We start from the raw sequence: 26,515 nt of genomic DNA on the forward strand, positions 1-26,515 counted from the left end.
GGAATTCTTTTGGCTTATGTCCAGGTTTGTCCGGAATTAAAATCGATTTCTCTAGTGTTTCTTTCATCAATTTCTCCCCAGAATCTTCAAGAATGTATGCCGTCATTTCTTGTTAAATTCTTGCTGGACGCTTCAACGGGAGTTCAGTTGTTTTTTTTTTTTTTTAGGACATTTTTTGGAAACATATCAAAGCATTTCTCTAGGAACTCCCACAGCGATTGTTTCAGGAGTTCCTACAGTGCCCAAGCTATTTCTGCAAAAGGTTTACGAGGAATTCATTCATTCCAGTTGCAGATGCATCTACAGTAATTTTGTTTTTCAAGAATTACTTCTGGTGTTTTTTTTTTTAGGAGTTACTTCAGTGATTCCTTCAAGATTTTCGAAAACAAATTCTAATGTTTCTCCAACAATTTCTTCAAGAATTTCTCCATAATTTCTTCAGAGTTTCCAGGAATTCGTTCAAAAATTTCATCAGAAATAACATTGAAAAATATTGGCAGAATATTAAAAAAACTATTCCAATGTTACATCTAGGCATTTTCATGCACTCTTTCAGAAATCCATCCTGGCATTCTTTCAGAAATTTCTCCTGGAATTTTTCCAGAAACTCAACCAGGAAAATATTAGGACAACTTTCTTAACCTTTTTCGTGCATTAGCTTGTGCTCACCTCGCTGACGTAGTGCACGTTAAGGGATCATAATGACCCCAATGCACGACGAGAGTAATATATTAAAACAAATGCAGAATGCATTGAGACATTCTAGGAGAAATTCATGGAAAGTCAGGATATCCCAGGACAATTCTGAATCAATCCGTCCCGGGCCAATTTATGGAGAAATTCAGGAACACCTAACAGAATGAGTTTTTGAAGGAATTTCTGGGAGACTCGCTGGAAAGTTCCTTGGAGAAATTCCTGAACGAATTCTTCTCCCACGGGGGAATTCTTTAGGAAATAACTGTAGCCATGAAAATATACGATGATTTTTTTTAGAATATTCTTCAAATTACTAAAGAAATTCTTAAAGCATCTCTAACAAATCTGCTTTAAATAATCTTGAATAGAAGAATTCGTAGAAAACAAAAACAGAGGAATGGAATCCATTTGATTTGTTTGGAAAATTTGGGTAAGGTTTTGTAAATTGTTTGCAGTTTTGTATCAGAATCTTCTGGGTAAACTTAGTTGGTAAAGTCTTTTTGAAGTATCTGTGGAAAAACTACAAATTCTCTTTGTAGTCCCTGGAGAAATTCTAGAAATCTTAATTAACTCAGAAAAAAGAATTAAGATTTCCTGAAGAAGCCTCTGAATGAAATCCTGTAGATATCTCCGATGCAATACGTGGAATAAACCCTGAAAAAAATTCAGGAGAACTTCAAGGTAGAATTAACGAAGAAGTTTTTGGGAGTTTACAAGTTTCATGATATTTTGGAGAAATCATTGAATGGATGGAGAAAATAATCGGTGACTATGTCTCTGGAGAATTTTAAAGATAAATCCCCAGATGAATTTTTAGAATAATCACTATAAAAAATTCCTCTGAGCAAAAAGTACTTGGAATAACTAATAATACAGGAATTTCTGGAAATATTTCTGGAGGAATTTCAAGAAAAATATGTGATAGAGTTTTTGCAAAAAATCGAATTAGTTTTTTTTTAACCTTTTAGGGTAACTCTATAAAACTTCCTGGAAGATTTTTTGGAGCTAACCTTCCCGAAAAAAATGATTCTTTGGAATTCCTTGAGAAATTATTGGAAACATTTTCACAAAACGCTACAATAGTTTTTGAAAACAAACTGTTGAGATGAGCATTTTTCCTGGACAAATTGCTTAAAAAATACCTCAAAGATATGCCAGAAGGAATACTTGGAATAACTCCCGAAGGAATTTTTGGAACGCTCCCCGAACGGTCGCTTGAGGAAATTCGTGGAGAAATTCCTAGAGAAATTCTTGAAGACGAAACTGTAGATAACAATGAACAAACCTGGAGAAATTTCTTGATAATCTGCAGCTCAACTCACCGATGATATCCTTGAAGAAATTAAAAAAATGTCTTGACAATCATTGCATAAAATTCTGAAAATTCTCTCCGAAATCGAGGAAATTGTTCGGAAAAAAAATAATGCAGATAGCCATAGCCATTGCATCCTGGAGGAATCGCTGAAAGAATTATTTACTAAGGATATTACCGAAAGAAAAATTGAGTAGTCCCTGGAGGAATTTTGTTGAGAACTCCCTGACCGGATTTCTCCAGGAATTTCTCCCGCGGTTTCTACAGGAGCTTCTCCAAGAGTTTTTCCATGCGCGAGTTTTACAGAGATATTCCCAGAAAATTCTACAGAGTTACCTCCAGAAGTTCATCCAAGGCCTCCTCCAGAAATTACCCCATGATTTTTTGAGGATTTCTCCGTGAGTTTCTCCGAGAGTTGCTCAAAATGATCTTTCCGGAATTTCTCCTGGCATTCTTCTTAGAGCTTTGCAAGAATTTCCCTCGGTTTCTTTAGGTATACCTCATGAGATTATCTCCAGGAATCCCTCCTGGGATTTCTCTGGGATATCTTCAGAGATTCCGCCAGCATTATTTCTGGGATTACACCATACATTTTTTGAATGGATTCCTCTAGGAATTTCTCCAGCGAACTCTCCCAATTTTTTCAAGAATTTCTCAAGCGGTTTTTCTTCCAGGGGCAACTTATTTTTTTTCTATAGAATTACTGAAAGGGTTTCTATGAAAAAAAATAGGTATTTTCCAGCATATGCTCTAGATAATGCTGGGAAAAGATATTCTCGAAAAATGATTAAGTAAACGTAGATAGCAATTGTCACGACAATGGCATAGTATCTTCACAAAATATTCAAACGATTCTCAGATTCATTCCTCGGAGAAGGAAAGTCCTATTCCGCAAATGCGTTTCGTGCTAGTGAACTTTATGCATGTCATTCGATGCCACCATGCCACCCATCAGTGCAAGGCAAGTCAACGTAACGCAATGCAATGCAATGGATGGTGGTGGTGGGACATGTTTATGATGATGAGAATTACTACTTCTCATCACATGGAATGAGATGAGCAAATATAAACTGTTTGTTTGCGCCACGTGCACGTTCGTACGTACATCCATGAACCTGACATCAGAACTATTTGCACGGAAATAGCTGAGATTGTTCTCCATTACACAAGATGGGATTACATTTGATAAAAGCAATGGAGACGTACATAAGAATCTCATTCAGTTCTTCAAATGACAAAATAAATCTGTTCCAGAGAAATGTTGTTACAGTTCATAAATACGATTTCCAGAGAGATACACGTGCATTCCCACCCCTCTAAAGAAACCTCGGCGGTAATCTAACCTCTCTTTTTTCTAAAACGTTCGTTTTTTTTTGAATCCCGGTATCCAACCGGTATCCCTCTGTCGGTGACATTTGATACTTTGCACGCGTGCGACGGACTCAACAAACCGCATCTCTCCCCTTCTCTTTCGCTCTCTTTTCGTTCACGGAGGAGTGGTTGTTACGCGTTCCTAATCGGTGAATTATGACCGAGGCACAATTTATTACCATTAGCTTTGGTACCGACTGGGCAGGGCGGGCAAGCGACCGGTCAGTACCCAGCTAGCAGCAGCCGTCAAGATCATGGCCACTGACTGGGGTTCGGTTTCCGCTTTAATGACGATTTGTGATGGTGATGGGAACCACAAAAAATGACGATTATTCCACTAAATATTTTACGAGAGTGTCAGAGACAGTCAGTGACTACATTGGATTCCTTCGACTGGACTGGATAACGAAATGAAGAGCACACGCTTTTGGTTGTCAAGTTCATTAGAACAAAGTGGCGCGCTGTGAAACACATAATTTCATAAATTACGGAGAATTTATTGCCCTTCCGAGAGATAAAATCTGCTTCAACGTGAGCGATTGCTACAATAAGGCTGTATTCTACCCAACAATATAAATCTTGATTTTTTTTGACATTTCAATCCCTGCGATCACTACAAATGAGTGGGAATGAATTACGCATTTGGAAATCAGGCTGACCTTGTACACTACTTCGGTATTGACCTTGCACGAAAGCTATGCGAATCGAGCATCCCTAGAAATGAGCTTTACAACTGAACTTGAAACTTTTAAGTTCTTAATTTCTAGGCATGAAAATTTAAAAAAATACATGAATTTTCAAGAAATTTATTGAAAACATGAATAATTCAAGGTAAAATATCAAAAGTTAAACTAAGTCATAGGAGAATGACTTTTAAGAGCCCATTTTCACATCGCAAAACCATACTTCACAGTTCGGAAAGTAATTCGACCTTTCCGGGAATTTGAAATCACGTCCCGAAATTCAAAACGTCTGGAAACATCCTCCACTGGAAACTGAATTATTAATCCCATCCCGTTCCAGTCAGTTCCAGCAGTGATGGTAGTATTGTTTCACAAGAAGCTTGCCAACTTATACGACTGACGCCAGCTGCGAAGCTTCCCGCCATAGAAAGCCATTCTATCTTTCCTTCGTCGGTTGAACTTTTGGTTGAAACTTGAAACAATATGCGCGTACAAACGCGCCCGAGGCGAATTTATCATAAATTTTTCAAATCCTCAAGACAATTTGCGACGCACAGCGCGAAGATGTTCCGGAAGGACGGCAATGGACACAGGCGTAGTGGAAAAAGGTGTATTTGAGGGGTTCATGATTAGATTTTTTTGTTTTTAGCATTGCATAGCATGAACACTTGTACAAATCGTGGATGGCGTTGCAAAGATGAATATATCCACAATAGTTTTTTTTTTTATATATATTTTCGACACTTGACACCAGGGTGTATTCGTGTCACAACCACAATAGTGTAGACCTACTTATCTTGACATACCTATGCAAGTCCTAACAAATAATTTTAATTTATTTAAGTTTTATCATCAACTATGAAACCATCCAGACCTTGACCAGCTTCCAATAGATGATAGGACGATACAAAGAGGGAATAGTCAAAAGACAAACAGGCCTAACACTTCGAACTCTTTTCGATTACAAATATATAGTCGAAAGCATAGTCGTCCAATGCTAAAAAGATGGAGTTTGGCCAACCATGAACTAGGTGGGCCCCGATTTTGTCAGCCCCCGATTTTTTCAGCCTTTTTTGAAGTAGAAACATTAATGTGTTTTTCATTCAGAATTTCAATTTTATACTCAATGAGCCATTTTACGAAGTGACAACAATGTTGATGATGATATTGGTTTTCACGGGTTATTGTACACTACCTCCTGTCAAAATTCATTCATAAAATCGGCTCGTAAAGTGGACTATATTAATGCAGTTGATGTCCTTAGGCGTCATAGAAAAATTGCGCAATGAACAAAACTCGTGTAACTTTTGAATATGGCCAAACTTTTTTTTGCAAACTAACACATTTATTCTATTTAAGCACCCAACCCTAGCCAATGTTTTAAACCAACATTATTTTAAATTGCTAAAAGATTCCAGTTCTCTCTCTTGTTGGCGTAACGTTCCAACTGGGACACAGCGTGCTCCTCAGCAGTATTTTATGAGAACTTTTAAATTTTTTAACCGAGATCCCCCACAGCCAATGTTTATTTGGCATGTGTATATCGTGTGTGAAGATATTTTATACACAAGGTAGTTAAGTAAATGTTGATTATGAAACGAATTCTGGGCTTACTGGGAATCAAACTCGCCACCCTCAGAATGGTTTTGCTGATTGCACGTGCGCTTGATGTGGCTAGTGTCATACCTTTGATGAATTACTTTGACCATGTAAACCTTTAATTTAACTACCTTGCTTAAACTTGCGACAGCTGTCACCACTTCCCCAACAAGAGAAAAGATGTTTTGTTCGTATAAAAATGTGTTGAAATAAATACGCAGTTCGAAACACGCCATACTTTTGTCCGGTCAAGTTAAGTGTATTGCTCCCGAAAGTTACCCTTGGCCACCGTTATAACAGCTAGTATGGCCGCAACCTCGCTGGTTTCGAACAAACAATAAACGTTGCCTGTTGTTGTGATTACAAGTCAACCATTTTACTTCTTCTTTCCGGCATCTCTGTAATTTCTCCAGGTTTACTTGCAAGGATTGCTCCAGATATTTATTATGAGATTTGTGTTGTAGATTTCCTGCTTGGATTGCATCAAAAATTGCTGTTATCGCCCAATACTAAATGTACTGTACTTGGCCGGGCCACCACTAGGTGGTGGTAGTGAGCAAACGTCAAACAGAAGTAAAAACTATGCCTGCACCGCGAGTGGCAACCACTTATCGAATATTTGAATCAACCGTTAACCCTCTAATACCCAAATTTTTGATTTTGATCTAAATATCATTTTTCGTCATCTAAAATCGATTTAAACATGTTTTGGAAGATGATTCTTTTCAATTCTCGATTTCGTGAATTTCAGTTTTTGATTTTTCTAATTTTTATTCTTGAACATCCCCACACTTTTATATTTTTCCTGGAAGCCAATTTGAGGAACGGATTTTTTGAGATGAAAACATTTTGAGATTTTATGATTACTTTTGAAATATTATTATTTTAAATTTTTTTCACAGAAAATTTTATTTTCCGTGTAATTTTAAGGAAAATAATTTTAGAGTGTATTCGATTCCCTTAAACTATTAAACAAGGATAGAATGATTTGAGAAAAATTTAAAATATGTTAATTGTAGTGATTCAATACAAAATAAACAATGACTTCTAAAAGGTGACTAAAACATCAATTTTTCAATGATTTTTAAAAAATGTAAAAACGCTTTGAAATACACCAAAAACTATTTTGAGATATACAGAATAGTCCTAAACATCAGCCAAAAATATAAAAAAATGATTTTCCACGAAACAAAAATTACAAAAATGCTCAAACTATACCCCGTCTAAAGGCGGGATTGGGTATTAGAGGGTTAACAAGCTGATCGATGGGAAGGAGCAGACCGTGACGTCTGTTTCTCTATGCCTTAAGGAATTCTAGGTGGGATTCCCCTAGAAATTCTCGCAGCGATTCCTTCAAGATTTTTTGCTTGATTTCTTGTAAGTATTTTGCTGGTGTTTCTGCAAGAATCGTCGGAAGTTTTTAAAGGGATTCTTTCGGGGATTTTATAACGATTCATTTAGATGTGCTTCTTTGAGATTTTTCTAGGCATTCCCTCTGTGATTTCTCCAGAAGCTTTTCTTGAGATTCGTTCAGGAACTCCTGCTAGGATTCCTCCAAATTTTTTGCTGACACTCCTACAGCGATGTATCCAGGGGTTTCTCTATGGATTTCTCCAATAATTTCTCCTACAATTGCTGCGTGGGTTTATCCAGGGATTTTCCTAGCGATTCTTCCAAGTCATCCCGCTTGCCCGTGTAGTAGCCGGCTTAGAATACCACTACGGACCCCAATCCAAGGTGTACCCGATTTTGTCAGCTCAAAATGCTGCCAGGGGCTGACAAAATCGGGTCCTTACGAGCGCTACGGATGAGCATTTGGCCAACTATAAAATTTTCAAATTAATCGTTAAATCACTGTACGATGGGAAAGATTTGAGTGTTACGTCTGTTTGTCTGTATCCAATATCCATACATAAGAAAATAGAGTATAAAGCGTAAATTGGAAAGATCTCACCAGGTTCCATCTCGTGCATCGGCCGATTGCGCACTAGGATAGGATGTGACAGCTGGGACTTCTCTGTCTAATTTCATAGCTATCTGTCTTCATTGGCGGAGCCAGTTTATTGTTTTTTCTTACTCACTCTCCTAAACATATACGAGAAAGAGCGGGATGAAAGGGGAGGCAAGCTGCCCCCTCTTCTATCTTTCTCTTTCTCGTGCATGTTTAGGAGAGTGAGTAAGAGAAAAGAAAATTCTGGCTCCGCCAATGTCTGTCTTGTTTTTCCACATTGCTAATGGTATTGGTCCCGTCTCTTTTGGGCTGACTAGTTGTCTTATCCTGTCCCAGGTTGCACATACTCCTCGATATCATTCCATATCTGTGCCGAACAATGCTTCAGTGATGATAGATCGTTTGCTGCAAATTACGCACGTTTTCATTACTTTTCACTCACCTTTACCTGGAATGGGAAAGTAATCCTCCCAAACTTGCTGAGAAACAACAAGGTAGCCCTAAAAGTGGCACCAACCCCATGTCGAAATGTTGGTGTGCGAATTTTCTACTTTTGTGTACTAATGAGCATATACACTCCTTTTATAATTGTCTGAGTAATATATCAAAACATAATAGAAGTGTAGCGATACGTTGGCTATCTTACACTTTGTGCACCTACAATCTCACATCACATTATAAGAAATCAAAATGTTAACGTGGATTAATCGCAATATTCTAGTTAAGGGCGATACTGGATTGTTTGCTCATTTCTTGGGTTTTAGATTTTTTTTATTGGCGGATTTTTAGAAATACTTCCTCTCTGCGGAAGCCCCAGAATCTAACTGCAATTGCCAAAGTCCTACCGCAACTATGAAAAAAAAATAGTTCATGGCAATGAGCAATTAGTAAATTGCATGTACATCCGTCAGATTATCCAAAAGTGACTAGTTCCCAAACATGTCAAAACCATGAGGACGATGGTACAATTATTCGTGGTTGACGTGCATTGAGTGCCCAAGGGTGTATGATAGTGTGGGTCATCGGAACCGTTTTCTCAGATCAAAGCTTTTTTGGTTCCGTTTCGGGTCCTGAGTATCTGTGCAAAATTTGAGCACGATCGGTTGCGTCTACACTTTGCGCATTGCAATTGAAATTTGTATGGGATTTTGTATGGGAAAACATACTTTTTTGCATTTTTGTCATAAGTTGAAAAAGTTTGTCTGAAACTTTTAAACCGATACTATAAAATGATAGCCTAGGATGTTCTGAAAAACTTTGTTGAAGACCGCAAAGCGATCCGATGCTTGTGAAAATAGTTATAACAAACGAACCGCACGCATGTGTTTATGTTTTAACATGTAAAGGAATAACAATAGCAACAAAATCATACTGTTTCACCAAGCAATGTCAACGTTATAACTTTTTTCATAAGCATCAGATCACTTCGCGGTCTTCGACAAAGTTTTTCAGGACACCCTAGGCTATGTTTTCATTTTATCGGTTACATAGTTTTAGAAAAATTCGAGCTTGTTATGAGAGAAATGCAAAAAAGTGTGTTTTCCCATGTAAAACCCCATACAAACTTCAAACGCAATGCGCAAAACGTAGACATAACCGATCGTGCTCAAATTTTGCACACATATTTGGGTCCTGAAATGGGATCAAAAAAGCTTTGATCTGATGGGATACCATTGAATTTTTCACTTTTCCATATAAACGATGACCCACTCTAGGTATGAGTTGAGAGTGGTACAAGCGTAGACAATGAAATCACGGGGGTGAATCTCCATCACGAAAAGAGCCGCTCGTTTGAATGCTGCACACTAGCGAACCTGGTGGTGGAAAGCAAGCTTTTTTGTACAGCGAGCATAGGGCGGGAGCGAGGCAAGCTTTGATGATTTTTTATTTCTCCAAGGAAATCCATTCCAATCTTGTTCTCCAAGTGAAAATTTACGACTTCCACCTCTAAACTTCAAATTTGTTCGAAGATACACATCTGTTCTGTGATGAAATGTTTTTTCGAGAATTCTTCCTGTAGTTCCTCATGTTTTTTTTTTAATAAGTTCCTTTGAGAGATTTTCCATGCTACTTTTTATAAGCCTCTACAGGAACTTTTCAAGAATTTCTGTCACGATTTCTTCAAGAGGTTTATCTGAGATTTTTTCAAAAGTTTCTTCGAGAGTTCTTTCAGAGATTCTTTCAGAAATTCCTTGTTGAGTAACTCGAGAAGTTCTTTAAAAATGTCTTCGAAGCGTTGCTGCGAGAAATCTACCAGAATTTTTCCAGAATTTCTCCAACAAATTCTACCTAACTTCAATCAGAAGTTCTTCTTTTTCCCGAAAGTTCAGCCGGGAATCATTACAGAAATTCTCCCAGGAGTTCTTGCACAAGTTTCTCCGGGTATTCTCTCAGATTTTCCACCGAGAGATCTTGCAAAAGTACCATAAAGAATTCTTCCAGAAGTTCCTCTTCAAGGTGTCCCAAAGTGGTTCTAGTAGTCCTTTCTGCGAACCTACTTGTAATTCTACGGAAATTCTTACCGGAATTGCTCTGAAATCGCTTTTAGAAGACCGTCTGGAAAATCTTCCCGATGTTTCTTTGGAAATTCATATAAAAGTTCCTCCGGGACTTCCAGGAGTTCCCCAGAAATTATTTTATGAGTCACCAGTAATTTTTACTGGAGTTCCTTCATGAATTTTCTTCGGATTTTTTGAGCTTCTTTCAGAAATTCTACTACGTCACAATGGCTGCCCTACAACGCACGGATCTCGTCAACCAAATAATATAAAGAGCTGACATTGTGGTAAACATCGAGTTGCACTTTCGACCTCGAACATTTTGTGGCAATATCGATGCTCTTGAAAACGCGAGTCAAAACGCAGCTGGGCGTGCTTCAAACCAGTTCCAAAGAAATTTCGTGATAACACTTTTTAACAGCTGGACAATTGCTTGACAGCTCCGCCCAAAACCCGACAAGGCGTGGTTACACAAATCGTTCCCATGCAAATTAAAATTTTTCATAGATTTATAAATAACAAGCTGTCCCGGCAAACTTTGTCTTGCCGTCTTGTGGTGGTTTGACAACTGTTGAACTCAAAATATCACCGCACTCTAGATTGGTTTCATTTCGATCGTGTTCATTTTCTTCCAGCTTCCCAGCAAATCTGTACTTTATCAATTTCCTTACTTTTCTGATTGATTTTCGTAACTTTTTGTACATATAAACACAGCCGCCACGAATACGAACCGAACCGTGCGAGATTCATCCTGAACGGTTCAGCCATTCGTAGGTAAGTTTTGTTGCCTCAAAGGAACTTCAAACTCATTTTTATATACAGGGCTACTGGTAATTCGTGTTACACCCGAAAGGAGGTGAAAGTAGACCATATTTGCAGCAAAAAAATGTTCTACAGGTAGGTCCGGAAATCACTGCTAAGTGAGTTATTCAAAAATTAGTGTTATTAAATTACCCCATCTTTAAACACCTCTAACTCAGAAACTATGAACCGTATCATCAAACTTAGTGCATGGATAGAAAGCTTAAAGCTTTGTCTTTTAATGCTCTTTGGACAGGTAAATGATAAAAAGTCATTTAAGTGCAGAAATGTTGACTTTTATGTAAAAAGTGCCTAAAAATGTACCCCCTTTTCACCTTTTTTGATAGTTTACTCGTGAAAAACGTGATAAATGTGAGAAATGTTCTTCTACAAAACATTCATTTTTTGATATGCTACAAAACTGTCCTTTGGAGCAACATTGTATCTTTCATAGTTGTGTCACAATCTTGAATTCAAAATTTTGTGAAATAAATCAATGTTTTTATTGCAATACTGTCTGGCAACCCTACACGTTTGCTTGCTGTTGGTCGTCGTGCGCATGGCAACGAAGTCCAGCGTCGCGGCGGTGGTCATCGTTTGACAGAGGCAACAGTGAACGGCAAATTGCGCGCAATGTTTATGAATCAATCTCAAGGCATCCTTTTCTTTGGGTGAAGATTCGTCGGCGTCGGTGGTGTAGTCGGTCGGGGTTCAATTCCCGTCGACGCCGATGGGATTTTCTGAGACATAAAATCCGTGATCACGCCTTCCCTCGGATAGGAAGTAAAGCCGTAGGTCCCGGCCCATGTGTTGATGGGTTCGATATGTAGGGTCCTCAGGTGTGGTGGCTGTCTCCCTGGGGCGTCGGAATTTAAGGCTTAGCTCCTAGACCCAGCCGACGTAAAACACAACTGGCGCCGAACGGTGCTAGTTGGCCAGAAAAAAGAAGAAGAAGGGTGAAGATTCAATTCGCCTAGATGCCATACACCCAAACCCACTCACTGGTGGAATTTAGCGAGATCATACCGCTGGGTGGCACCGTTTTAAGGAATATTCAAACCTACAGGGCCGGGAATGGGTCCGGGCCGGGGCCGCGGCCGAGACTCGATAGGGCTTTTGTCGCTTCGTACTCACTGCACACAATGCTCACCGGGCTATAGCGCCTGCCCACCAGCAATTTATGTTGCGCGAACGCACGCACAGTATGAAGCGGTTGTCATTTATTTTTGTTTTTGTTTCTGTGCACTGTCTCCAGTGTGTTTGATGTACATTCCTCATAGTTATTCTCATTGGTCCTTGTGTGAGTGTAGCTGGTCTGGCGATACTGGAGTAGCATCCACGGGCGGTCAATCAAGCTCAAGCTCAAGCAAGCTCACAATACTAAGCACAGAAACAGATGTTCGAGAGACCACAGTAAGCAAAAATGTGGATAGACAGTAATTCGAAAAGGCATGAGAAAGAAAAAATAAGGAAATTGACACATGTGATTGTAGTAACACAGTATTCCAAATATTTTGAATACCTCATGTTCTACAAAGTTACTGTCAGCTGTAATCGAAGAAAATCAAATACCATCAGACATGTTGTCAAATTCGGTTTTAGATATTTCCGTATACGGTCTCTCTATGTGCCCCTAGGATTTTCTTCAGCAATTTTCTCTCAATTGTTCAGTGCCTTTCATGAATTTTCTTGGATGTCAAATTTCCTAACATTTCTTTTGTCTTCTCAGTATTTCCCTTTTTCAGATGTCTTCTTGGATGTAGTTTATGAGTTTTAGAATTGTTGGAAATCCCATCGGAATCGTCGATACCCCTTCAAAAACGTCGCACCTACATAAGAATGCCCTCGATTTTTTCTTCCGATTTGTCAACGAACAATCGCAAATCCCTTCAGAAATATTTATATATTTTGAAATTTAGGAATAATTGAAAGAATCCATTTGGAAATAACAATTTTAAAGATTTCGTTCGAGAATGACAAGCCACTTCTCAAAAACTTCTAACACCCCTTCATAAACCATCCGGGTTCCGTTCAGGAATGGTCAAGAACTTCTTCAAAAAAAGCAAGATTCATTTCCGGGATTTTCAGGCTTCTCTTTGGGAATCGGCAGGGATCTATTCAAGAGTCAACTTAAAGGGTTTCTAGAGCCTTTGATAATTTGGCGAAGTAATCCCAACAGGGTAATAAACTTCATGAAACGAGTTGTGCCTAGTTGGGATCAGGTGTTACATCAACCATTGTCTATCACAGCTCAATTGTGACAGGATATTTGACTAGCATCAATCAATTAAATATGGGTCATACCACAATATTCCTAAATAATGGACGCAGTGGTTAAAAGACTCTACAGATGAGGAAAAAAAGAGTCAACGAACTTGCCATCGACAATTTTTTCAGTGAATATTCCCTTAAGGAAAGGCGAAGGCTCTTCGGGAATCGACTGGAGGCAGAAACTCAGAAACCTTTAAAAAGTCTGCAAGATCATGTTCTAGAAAAATATCACTATTCCCTCCAGGAATTAACATGAGTCATGATAAATTTCCATGCTTCTCTTTTTTTATTCTTAATCACTTAACCTAATTTACAGCTCTATTGTCCACTTGGACACTACGTGAGCGATTACAATTGACAGCTGCACTTACACTTTGTACAGCGCCTAAATGTACTCTATTCTATTCTTCTATATCGAACTGGTTGCCTTCGTGCTTCTTTCACTGTTCTACTCAATTCATGGTAGAATGAAGAGCACGAGGATGTGGATGGGTGGCTGTTGTTCTTTTTCCAGTCCGACTGGGGGTCCATTATGAGATGCAGTTCGCCGTTGTCCAGGTGTCCGGGTCCGTTTGATCTGTAGGCTCAGAAGAGGGTCAGTGTCAGCCGCTCTCGGGGGGAAAAGCAACTGACGAAAAATTGCAAGTTCCGGGGCTGTTAACCCTCTAATACCCAACCCCGCCTTTAGACGGGGTATAGTTCGAGCATTTTTGTAAATTTTGTTTCGTGGAAAATCAAAATTTTTATATTTTTGGCTGATATTTAGGACTGTTTTGTATATCTCAAAATGGTTTTGGTGTATTTTTAAACGTTTTTACATTTTTTAAAAATCATTGAAAAATTGATATTTTTGTCACCTTCTAGAAGTCATTGTTTATTTTGTATTAAATCGCTACAAATAACACATTTTTAATTTTCCCAAATCATTCTATCCTAGTTTTATAGTGGCTAAAATATAAACGACTCATAAGAAAGTGATCATTCGTCATAAATAATTCCAAAAGTCCCAGTGAAGAAACAGGGGTGTAAGCAGTAATAAATAACAAAAGTTCCATAAACAACTAGAAAAGTGCATAAATAAATCAAAAGTTCCCATAAATAATTGATTTTTGAGCAATTAAAAACGTCAGAAGTGCAATGAATAAATCAACTGTTGCAATAAAAAAAGCCAATTTTCCCACCAGAAAACTTCGAATTTTCCATAAATAAATCCGATTTTTCCATAATAAATTAGAAAATTCACAATAAAAAAATATCGAAAAAGCAATAAATAATTCAAAAAGTGCAATAACAAAAAAATAAATTATCAATAAATGTGAAAAAACGAGCAATAAACTTAAATGCATTTAGAGCCAAAAATTACTTAGACCATGCGGCGAAGCCGCATAGAGGATTGAGGAACTGAGGCGGCAGAAGGCCGCCGAAGTTTCCGATATCCGATGCACCGCAACTGCATCGATTCGGTTCTAGGCAAACCACAGATTCAAGAATTTGCCCGGTATAATGCAAACATAGATGTTATCCCTTTTTTAGGTCCGACGAGCGATAGCGAGTTCGGACAGCAAGCAATTGCTCGGTAAATTGCAATCATAATTACGCAAGTTTTCAGTCGATTCAGTCATATAAGTGCGATTCAGCATTTCACTGTCTCATACTTTTCTACAATTTGTTTTTCATGGGTAATTTCGTCATTTTTTATTGCATTTTTTGAATTTTTTATTGCTTTTTCGATATTTTTTTATTGTGAGTTTACTAATTTTTTATGGAAAAATCGGATTTATTTATGGAAAATTCGAAGTTATTTGGTGGGAAAATTGGCTTTTTTTATTGCAACAGTTGATTTATTCATTGCATTTTTGACGTTTTTAATTGCTCAAAAATCAATTATTTATGGAAACTTTTGATTTATTTATGCATTTTTCTATTTGTTTATGGAACTTTTGTTATTTATTACTGCTTACACCCCTGTTTCTTCACTGGGACTTTTCGAATTATTTATGGGAAATTTTGTATTTATTATGGAACGTTTAATTGTCTGCCTTTTATAGTTTGAGGAAATCGAATACACTCTAAAATTATTTTCCTTAAAATTACACGAAAAATAAAATTTTCTATAAAAAAAAAATAAAAATAAAAATATTTTAACGATAATCATAAAATCTCAAAATGTTTTTATCTTAAAAAATCCGTACCCCAAATAGGCTTTCAGGAAAAATATAAAACTGTGGGGATGTTCAAAAATAAAAATTAGAAAAATCAAAAACTGAAATTCACTAAATCGAGAATTAAAAAGAATCATCTTCCAAAACATGTTTAAATCGATTTTAGATGACGAAAAATGATATTTAGATCAAAATCAAAAATTTGGGTATTAGAGGGTTAATCAAACCCATGACAATCCGCATATGTAGCGAACGTGTGACCAACTACGCCACGGGCCCCGGCAATGCTTCTCTTTAAATACGAGAAATCCAATCCAGAAATGTAAAGATTCCTCTTTAAAGATTGAAGAAGGCATAAAAATTACCTAGGAAAATTATCAATATTTACAGTGTATAAAACAATTTCCCGTACAGCATTTTTTTTTTGGTCAAAATAATTTTTCATTCAAATGTTTATAACTTTTTTATACGTCAATCAAAAACGCTGAAATTTTGACCAACCAAGAATCATATATTAAAGCTCCATTGGTAAACGTTTGAGCGAGATCGAATAAGTTTTCTGAAAGTTATAGAACTTTTAGAAAAACTTATAAGATTTTTGAACACATTTTTAAACCATTATATCTCAATATGTACTTGATGAAACTTTTTAATTTTTTTTTGTATTACAGCTTAATCCTATAATATCATATACAGCTCCGTTTGAGGTTTTATATTCACTACAAAAAATATGAAAAATGTGCTTTTGTAGTTGACGATGTTTAAATATTTACCTTATTTTGCACATATAATCTGCCAAACGTTTTCCACCAATAAGAGTGCATTAACTGTACGAAAAATACATAGGACCTACTCTTCATGTGTAGTTCAGTAGGTCCTGTTTAAAAATATTACATTAAGAGAGTTTAAAACGTTGAAAACACTTTTATTGAACAAAATATGATAAATTTCCAAATGACACTCTGAACATATACAGATTTGTCATATTTTTTGTAGTGAATATAAGACCTTAAACGAAGCTGCATATGAAAGCATTAGCATAAGCTGTATCACAAAAAAAATGAAAAAGTTTCATTGAGTGCATGTTGAGATATAATGTTTTAAAAATGTGTCCAAAAATCATGTAAGTTTAACTAAAAGTTCTATAACTTTCAGAAAGCTTATTCGATCTCGCTCAAAATTTTACCGATGGAGCTTTAACATATGGTTCATGATTGATCAAAATTTCAGCGTATTTGATTGATGTATAAAAAAGTTATTCTCATTCGAAAGAAAAATTATTTTGATCAAAAAATTGCTGTACGGACAATTGTTTGATACACTGTAATTCTTAGACTGTCAAGATGCTCATAATAAAAAAAAATCCCATCAAGAGTAGTCAAGATCATCAATCTTACTATCAGAATAAGACCTTCCAGGAACCGAAAAAACAACTCTTTTGTTGATACTTTTAGAAATTGTCCAGATTTCCTTCAGTAATAGTCTAGGAACGGTGTCAAAGTTTTCTGCAAAAAAATTTTTGAGTATAATATCGATTTTTCACTAGAATCGGATCGATGTGATTTCCTTCAGAACCATTGATGCTCCCTTCCGAACTGTTATCATCGGAATCGTTGAACCTACGTTCAGAAATATTGTATCTACTCCAAAAATTAACTTTTATTTCTTCAATATGGTCCAAAAAAGAAATTTCAAATGCAAGTTTCAATAAAATTTAAACATAAATGATATAAATATACAAATAATATAAATGAAACAAAAAAAAATAGAAAAAAATAAACGAAAAAAATAAAACAAATCATTTGAAAATAAAAATTTATATAAATTAGACATAAAACAAAGAATAAGAATATCAAGAATGCCGCCCACTCCGCTGATGCTCGGGAGGACACTATCGCAGCGCTATCTGCGGATGAAAGTTCAACTTTCATGCGGTAGTGTGCGTTATTGATTGTAGACGGATACCAAAACAAACGCACACTACCTTATCTTATGACAAATCACGAACACTACTGTTACATAGAGCTTCCACCTTGAAACGCTTGGAGAGCGCCACTTGTCTTGTCGTTTGACGTTTACACAGAAAAAGACAAGAGAGGGCATTCTTTCTATTTTTATTCTTTGCATACCATGTAATAATCAAATCTCATCAAAAGTGATGAACAGCACTTTTAATTTTTTTTTCTCTGCCCAACTTTTGAATTCCATACTCTTTTTTACCATTTTCAAATGACTATGTAAATTAAATATTCCCGGAAATGAACTTTCCAATTGAGAAGTTGATTTCACGAATATTAGATAAAAAGGCAAAAAAAAACAAGAATTAAAAATGGATGAAAACTATCCTTTCAAAATGATTGGGATCCCTTCAGAAATCTTCATATTTTCTATGAAATCGTTAGAGCATTACCCTTCACTCAATTCCCACCTACGCCACTGCACTGGTTGGGGTAGAGAGCGAAAAAAGGCCATCTCTAGATTATTCTTTCGCCTTCTCAATGTCTTCCGATGAAATCAATCCCGGCCCTAATCCGGAGCAGAAATCCGAGCCCTCCGTCACGCAACAACTGAAAATAAAAATGTTTCACCAGGAATTTTTCGCCACAGCAGCCAGCCAGCAGCGGATCGGAATGTTGTAGCGAAAAGCAGCAGCAAACAAGCTGTCCCGGCGATTGCCAAATCTCCTTCCCCATTCAATAAAAAAAGAGCTATGTATAAAAGTATCATCGTACACTAAGGATATCACCATGCAAATGTAAATCGATGAGAGTCGAGTCGGGATGAGACGGCCCAAAATGGAAAAAGCAACGACAAAACCGCACCACGTGCTCAAATATAGGTTTCGCCTTGGAAACCGAGTTCCCTGAAAGCCATCGATACGGAAGAAGATGTCCATTTCTATCAACCGCGCCGCCTCCAGTGGCTCCAATGACTTACCTACCAACAACCTAGATGACAATTTAGAATTGGACATTTTTTTTTTGTTTTCGTGCTGTGATTCTACGAATCTAGTTTTGCGGGCAATGATGGTGAATCGAACCTTAATCAAAATTTGAATAATTTATTGAACAGAAGGTTGAAGGAAGAACCGATTCGTTGGAATAGACTCGATCACAGCAGGCTTGATAACAGAAAACTTTTTCTCATGCAGAATAGAAGGATTTGGAACACCAATTTCAAACGCAAAATGAGATAAATAAAAAAACAATAAAAAAAATAAAAAAATAAAAAAAAAAATAAAAAAATAAAAACAAATTAAAAAAAGAAAAATTTGTCAATAATATTATTTGAAAAAGAAATTGAATTACAAATAATGTAGTAAACAAAACCTATTTCTTTTAAAGAGGTTAACGGTACTTTTTAATATTTTTGGCCAATTTTTAAAATTTTGACATTTTTTCGCAATTTTCAATTGATTATGAAAATTGAACATCCCCAGAAATGAACTTTCCAAACTTAAAGTTTCTCGTTTCGCGTAGTATTTGTACAAAGGGTATTGAATGAAAAAAAAATACGGAAACCTAATTTTTAAAATTTTCTAACAAATTTTCAAAATTTTGATAAATTTACATGAATTAATGTTTTTTTTTTTTCTAATAAATGGCACTTCAAAGAAAAATATATAAAACAAAATATTAGTAAAATCTCAAAATCTCATTAAAGTCCACTGCACAGAAATTAAATTAATCCTTCTTCGTCAAAGTAGGCCACATTTCCTGATAACCTCCCCAGCCATGGTATCTAGCGAATGATTAATTCAATTACGGTTATTTTTCTCTTATTTCTTTCTTATCGCTCAGCTTCGGTCGGCCCAAGATACTCACATAATGAGGAATAATCCCCGCATGTACTCCTGCATATCGTCGATCAGATTGAGGGCGCATAGTCCCACGCCTTCGAACTCGGGCAGGTATTTCTGAAAATGAGAGGAAAAAAACGGAAAAGACGAGCAGGTTAGAAGAAAAGTCCAATGAAACGACGAATCGAACGGAGAGAAGATTAAGACAGAGGTGGATTGCGTTTCCTAGGATTAGTATACGAAAGTTTGTTCTACTGTGGGAGCTATAGGGGCGGGCATATTGTTTGTAAGACACAGCCCAGATGGTGCACAACGATGGAATATTGATGAGTTACGGTGGAAGGGCGGATTTCTTGTGGATCAGCGAAAGCGAACCGAATGGCAATCTATTAATGTTCGGATTTGTTCAATTGACTTTTTGCCGGTGGGTTTTGGAAGCTAGTGAGCGATGTGGTGAGGATAGAAGAAGATGTTGGATTCCTACCCGCATGTAGATATCTTGTCTTATCGGCTTTTTCCTAGAAGTAGGCCATTTCTGTTATATTTCTCCCTAATTACCATTTTTTCCATCCTTTTTCCCCGAGAATATCATAATTTCTTCAAAACCCTTTGAACATTTTGTTAAATCGCCTTAAATGTCGCACTATTTCCTTCAGAAATTTTCACATATTTCATGAAGTCAGTATTTCGTAGACATTTCCTCGGTTTTGCCTGATTCAAGAATTATTATTCTCCATACGGCATTTTCGGGGTTTTTCTCCAAATCTATGCGTTGAACCTAACTTCGGAAGTGGTGCGCTGACTTGAAATGCTTTACAGCGAACCACTTCCGGAGTTATTCATTGATCCATTGATTCATTGCTTCATTGCTTCATTGCTTCCTTGATTCCTTGATTCCTTGATTCCTTGATTCCTTGATTCCTTGATTCCTTGATTCCTTGATTCCTTGATTCCTTGATTCCTTGATTCCTTGATTCCTTGATTCCTTGATTCCTTGATTCCTTGATTCCTTGATTCCTTGATTCCTTGATTCCTTGATTCATTGATTCATTGATTCATTGATTCATTGATTCATTGATTCATTGATTCATTGATTCATTGATTCATTGATTCATTGATTCATTGATTCATTGATTCATTGATTCAACTACGATTTTCAATCAAATTGATGATAAGTTTACTTCCAGCCAGGAAGAATCCCTGCAACAATCGACAAGATTACTTTCGAGAATTGACAAGCTGCCCTTCAGAAACTTCAATATTCCCTAAATCGTATGAATCCATTTCGGGAAAGGTCCGGATCGTCTTTGAAAAAAAAATATACAGATTCACTATCAGGGATTGGCAAGCTTCTTTCAAGAAATCGACAAGTCCATCTAGAATTTGCTCAGCCAATAATTTCCCTCCAGGAAAAGTTAAGAAACTCTCCCACATTTATTTGTTTTTCGAAAAAGCTATTCCATGTTCAATTTATTCGCATAAAAAGCACAACAAGTATGAAGAAGTGAGGAGTGAGAAGTGACAAGCGTGGTGTGATAAGTAAAGATCTTGTAGTGTGAAGTGAGGAGTGCGTTTTGATGAGAATGTAATGAGCAATGAATAATAAAGAGTGACAAGTAAGTAGGGAAGAATGAGCAGTAATAAAGGAGAAGTAATGAGTTGGAAAAAAGACGTGATTGCGGAGTGAGAAGTGACCTGTAAGGAATGAGTAGTGAAGAAGTGCGGAGAGAGATATATATTTCCGTAGTTGAGTGAGGATGACTGAGCAGCGAAAAGTTAGTAGTGAGGGCGTGGTACAGCATAAGAGTTAAAATTCACGAAATAAAAAAAGAAAAAAAAATATAAATATCGTTTGGAATTGATCTGAATTCGTTTTACAAGGGAACGTGATTTCTGAGCTTGATTCGCGAGAGCATGAAAATCTCACGCGAAAATGATTCAGAATCGCCAATACCAACACTGGCAAAGACTCAGAAATAAGAAGTAAGAAGTGAGGAATTATGAATTAAGATAAAGAACGTGGTGTAGAGCAAGGGGCTAGACATGTATTAGCATAATGAGTGTATTAGAAGTATATTAGTATATTTGCGGTATATTAATACATTAATGTATACTATTGTAAATTAATGTATTACCATCAAAGTCATCGTACTGGCTGAAATCAAGGCTGTGACAGATGAATCAAAAATCAAACATTGTTTATCGAAAAAATCGGCTGCAGAGTTTGCTACGATGCACTAATCTATTGCAGTATACTATAATATACTAAGCCACGAATTGTACGTGTCTGGCCCCTTGGTGTAGAGCACTGGTAAATGAAGAGTGAACAACGAAGAGTTATAACTGAGTGCTTAGAAGTGAGCAAAGAAGTGAGAAGTGGGTAGTTAGGAATGAGCAGTGCAATGCGAAAAGCGACGACTGAGAAGAGAGAAGTGAGAAACGAGCAGTGAAGAATGGTGAGTGTGATGAAGTGAGGAGTGAAAAGTGAGAAATACAGAGTGAGCAGTGATGAGTGGGAGTGAGAAATTAGTAATGAGGAAAGAGCAGTAAAAATTGGCAGTGAGGAATGTGCATTAGAACTAGAGAAGCGAGGAGCGAGAAGAGATATGTGAGGACTGAGCAGTGAAAAGTGAGGAATGTGATGGAATGACGAGTGAGAAGTGAAAAATTAAACGCAAGCAATAAGCAATGAGCAGTGAAATATGAGAAGCGAAAAGTGATGAATATGATGAAATGAGCAGTGAGAAGTAAGGAATGAAAAGAGAGCACTGAAAAGGGAGGGGTGAGAAAAAAGTGATTCCAGAGATAATCCTTCCAGGATTCCGGAGAGAAACCATCCAGGGTTCCGGAGAGGAATCCGTCCCAGGATGCCGGAGAGCAATCCTTCCAGGATTCCGGAGAGAAATCCTTCCAGGATTCCGGCAGGGAATCCTTCCAGGATTCCGGCAGGGAATCCTTCCAGGACTCCAAAGGGAACCCTTTGGTGAGGAGTGGTGAGGAGGTGAGAAATGCGATTCAGCGATGAGTGTGAGGCAGTGAGTACTGATGAGTGAGCAGTGAGTAATAGAAGTGTGTTTATTAGGTATTGAGCAGTGAAGAATGAGAAGTGAGATGTGAGCAAAGCAGGGTAAGGAGAAAGAAATGAAGAGTGAAAAGTGAGTATGGAGGAAAGCAGTGAGCTGTGAAAGGTGAGGAGTTAAAAGTATCAAGCGAGAAGTAAGAAGGAAGCAGTGAGGAATGAACAGTAAGGAGCAGACTTGGAAAGCGTCAATGTCAAGAAGCGTCTCTCTCAATATCATCGGATCGGGAGGCAATGACTAAGAGAGTCTGGCAATACTCATTCATTTTTCGGTAATGACGCTCCGGAAATGGTTGTAAACAAGCAATTACTAGCACAATGATGGATTTTGTGATTGCTTGAATCCCTTAAAACATGAATATATATCCTCTCTATCAATAGCTAGCAGATTTGCTTGGACCAGGATTTTCAGCTTTAAAGTTTTAAAGTTTTCGGAAGTTTTCGTCATGAAGCATAATGATCATTACAAAATGACATGATCAAGCACGCGAATGCTCGTTTCATCTTGTGACGATGTAAGAGCCAACTTGTTCATCGTCATGGAAAGGTCATGACCAAAGGCAGCGCTGGTAAGGAACGTGAAGCAGTAAGAAGTGAGCAGTGAAGAGTAAAAAGTGAGAAATGAGCAATGAAGAGCGAGAAAGTAAACTGTAAAGAATAAACAGTGAAAGAATGAGGAGTGAGAAGTGAGGTATGAAGAGTGAGATATGATGCGTAAGCAGTGAAGAGTGATAAGTGGAGAGTGAATGAAATCATGTGAGAAGAAAGAAGTGGAAAGTAAATAGGAGTGCGGAGCAGTGAGAAGCCCATATAGCCGAGGCGGTAAACGCACGGGTATTCAGCATGACCATGCTGAGGGTGACGGGTGCGATTCCCGGTCGGTCCAGGATCTTTTCGTAAAGGAAATTTCCTTGACTTCCTTGGGCATAGAGTATATTCGTGCCTGCCACACGATATGCACATGCAAAATGGTCATTGGCAGAGGAAGCTCTCAGTTAATAAATGTGGAAGTGCTCATAGAACACTAAGCTGAGAAGCAGGCTTTGTCCCAGTGAGGACGTTACGCCAAGAAGAGAGAGAGCAGTGAGAAGTTAATAGTGATTCATGATCGGTAAAAAAATAGAAGTGAACTGTAAGAAATGGGTAGTGAAATGTAAAATGTGAGGAGTGTGATAAAGTGAGAAGTGATAAATAATGAGCGAGTACTGAAGCACGCATGAGGATTAAAAAGCGAATTCATATAAAAGTGAATCAGTCTGGAGCGAGTAATGTAAATCGGTGCGATGTAAAGGATCGTTTCCATTTGGTGGAGAAATTTTCGACGAACTCCTGGATAATCGGAGAACTCCTGGGGGAATTCTCTGGGAACTCCTGGAGGAGTTGCAGGGGAACTCCCGGTGGTATTCTAGGAGAATTTTTGGAGGAATTTCTGGGGAATTCATGAAGTAATTTCCGGGGAAATCCTGGAAAAATTCCCGGTGAACTCCAGGAAAAAATCCCAGAGAACTCCTGAAGAAATGCCCGGGGAACTCCTGGAGGTAGTACCGGAGAATTCTTGGAGGAATTACCGCGGAGCTCCTGGAGTAATTGCCAGGGAACTGCTGAGCAAGTTCTCGGGACATTCCTGGAGGAGCTCTCGGGAAACTCCTGGAAGAATTCCCGGGGAACTTTGGGGCCTTTTTTTTGTTAGAAACTTTTTGCAAATATTTTTTTGGGAACTGCTGAATGAGTTTCCGAGCAACATAACTAGAATACTTTTTGGGGAAATTACCAAAGTGGAATTCCCGGGAAAATCCTTTATGGATTTGGCAAATATTTCTGGAGGAATTTTTGGGGAATTTCTACAAATATCCCGTTTAATGCTTGAAAGTATTCCTGGGGAAGCCATGGAGGAATTCCCGGGGGCTCCTGTAAGAATTTCATAGGAAGTCCTAAAGGCATTCTCGTGGAACTCCGGAAGGACTTCCCGGGGTACTTAAGGTACTTAAATTCTTAAGGTTATTATAGAGGCATTTCCGGAAAACTCTTATGAATTCTTGGGGAACTGTTTGAGACAATTTAAGAATCAATTCTCAGGAATATCTCAGAAGGAATTCTGTGAGAACTCCAGAAGGAAACCCAGAAAGTGCTTCCGGAGGAATGGAGGAACTACGGGAAGAATTTCATAAGCTTAACAAAAAAAAAACAGGGGCATTCCCAGAAGATACTAATAAAGAATCCCACAAGAAACTTCTGTGGGAATTGTCCGTTTTATTATTCTTCACATCCTTCTTACAGCATCCTTTCGTTGAAAATGTTTCTATCTGACGTACACGATAGTAAAAATTCACTCAAATCATTAATTTAAAGCTAGGGGTGGGGCACATGATCAAAAAATTAATAATTATATATCGTCAGCCACAATCAATGTAAATATCGAAAAATTAATAAACATGTATGTATGATTTAAACCAAGAATCTAGTAGGATTAGGACTCTATTCATTCAGAACTCAGTCCAAAATTTTTTCTACGTATATTTACAGTTTGTTTCTCCAGATATTGTTCGAAGGATTCCTTCACAAATACGTCCCCTGATGTCTCTAAAAGTTCCTTTAAAAAATCTTCCATCACTACAAGGATTTTTTTTCAGATTTTTTAACAGATTCTCCAGAAACTCCCCTTAAAAACCTTTTTTGCGAAAACTGTTATAGAGATTCCTGTAAAAAATCTCCGGGAATACCTCCAGAGATTTTTTTTCTGGAATTCTTCAATATATTCCTCCAGGGTTTTTCTGGAAGTTAGTCATTATTCTTTTGTTTTGTGTAACAAAACAGTTTGTTGTCAGAGTTCTAATTCTGCTGAAACGTGTTTGTCCGAAAAAATAATTTTCTTCGTCAGATATGACCTTTTGATAATAAAAAAAGAACCAACATCGATAGAGAAGCCCAACATTCCAATCAGGCTCAGCTTCACAAGCTGAGAAACGACGAAATGTCTATTCCGAAAAACAAAAGTTCGGAATGTCATTAAAGGCCTCAGCAGGTTGCATACTTTTGGGAGTACCATCACCGACAGACATACCACGCAGAAGAAAAAAGAGAAAAGAATTTTCCCTTGTAATAACATAACTCTCTTAAAACAAACAACTTCTTTTGTTGTCCAGACAAAATTATGTGGAATCGAAGGCGGTAAATGGCGGACCTTTTTTCTTCCATAATAATCAGTTATGCACGAGACTGGTCCTACGCATACGGTTCTATTAGGCCGCCGGACGCAGCCTAGACCAGAAGGATAAGGAGGAAAATGTTATGACATGGCGTCAACGATGAAGATGAAGACGAAGACGGTGAGATCGTTATGCAAATTGCTCGGCATTACGAAGGAGGAAATTATTCCCAAGGCTTCCATCGGTAGATAGGTACTTGATTCAATAATACTCTTTCGCTACTACCTGTGTAGCACTTGATTGGAGTGATAATTGAAATTTCTTGACAGAGAACTAGCTAGCACCTTTGCTTGGAATAGGGTTCTAAAGTTCACCACTCTCAGTTCTTCAAAAGAACAGATAAAGTGTACATATTTACTTTTTTTATTTTCATATATTGTTGTCGAAAATATAAAAAAACGATTTTTCATTTTGTGCCCGGGCCCTACCTTCACTCATAAAACAGATCTTATAGGGTTGAAAGTCCTGGTTAGATTCTCGGTTTAAACCACAAAGCATGATCCCAGAGTATACAATTACTCATTGTTTCTGTTTTATTAGTAATGGGTAAAATATATATTTTTTTATTTCTTTTATTCATTTTTTTATTATTTATTTATTTTTTTTATTTTATGTCCTGGCACAAAATTTTAGAACCCAATTGTAATAAAATCACAGGTATTTGATTTATTTTGAGTGAAAAAAATCCGGCCCCGGTGCCGGTGGCCGAAGGTGTTCTCTCCTATTTGATTTCAATTTGATCCAATTCCTTTGCACAGTTGCATTTTCTCAAGGAAATCAGAGCAATAAGAAATAAAATCACGTCTTGCGTAAGTCCAATAAAATACTCAGCAATGGGCATTACCGAGTTGCATCCAACCAACAAGCATTCATATTATCGCAGAATACAAACAACAAAATGTTGGAAAAAAATCCAGGAAACTCCTGAAACTATCCAACTTTAATTAAAAATAAGAGAAAAAAATCCATTGTTTCACACATTTCCAATAAGATCCTGAAGCCCTATTTAAATTATTGATTTAAACACGAATAATGATCCAAGAATGCATAAAAACACATTTTTCGATGTTTTTATTGATTAAAGCTG

At 37.3% G+C, this 26,515-nt stretch overlaps 1 protein-coding gene across 1 annotated transcript in view; it reads right to left on the reverse strand.

Annotated features, from left to right (window-relative positions):
* Positions 1 to 19,713, reverse strand: part of LOC109433599 (uncharacterized) — a 192,020-nt gene extending 172,307 nt beyond the window's left edge. Inside the window, exons 1-2 of the mRNA XM_062851868.1 lie at positions 19,702 to 19,713; positions 19,169 to 19,260 (exon numbers count right to left, since the gene is read on the reverse strand). Coding sequence (XP_062707852.1) covers positions 19,169 to 19,260; positions 19,702 to 19,713 — 104 coding nt within the window. The remainder of the gene's footprint in view (positions 1 to 19,168; positions 19,261 to 19,701) is intronic.
* Between the last annotated feature and the right edge of the window lie 6,802 nt (positions 19,714 to 26,515).

Source organism: Aedes albopictus, chromosome 1 (assembly GCF_035046485.1).
Source record: "Aedes albopictus strain Foshan chromosome 1, AalbF5, whole genome shotgun sequence".
NCBI classification, from domain to species: domain Eukaryota; kingdom Metazoa; phylum Arthropoda; class Insecta; order Diptera; family Culicidae; genus Aedes; species Aedes albopictus.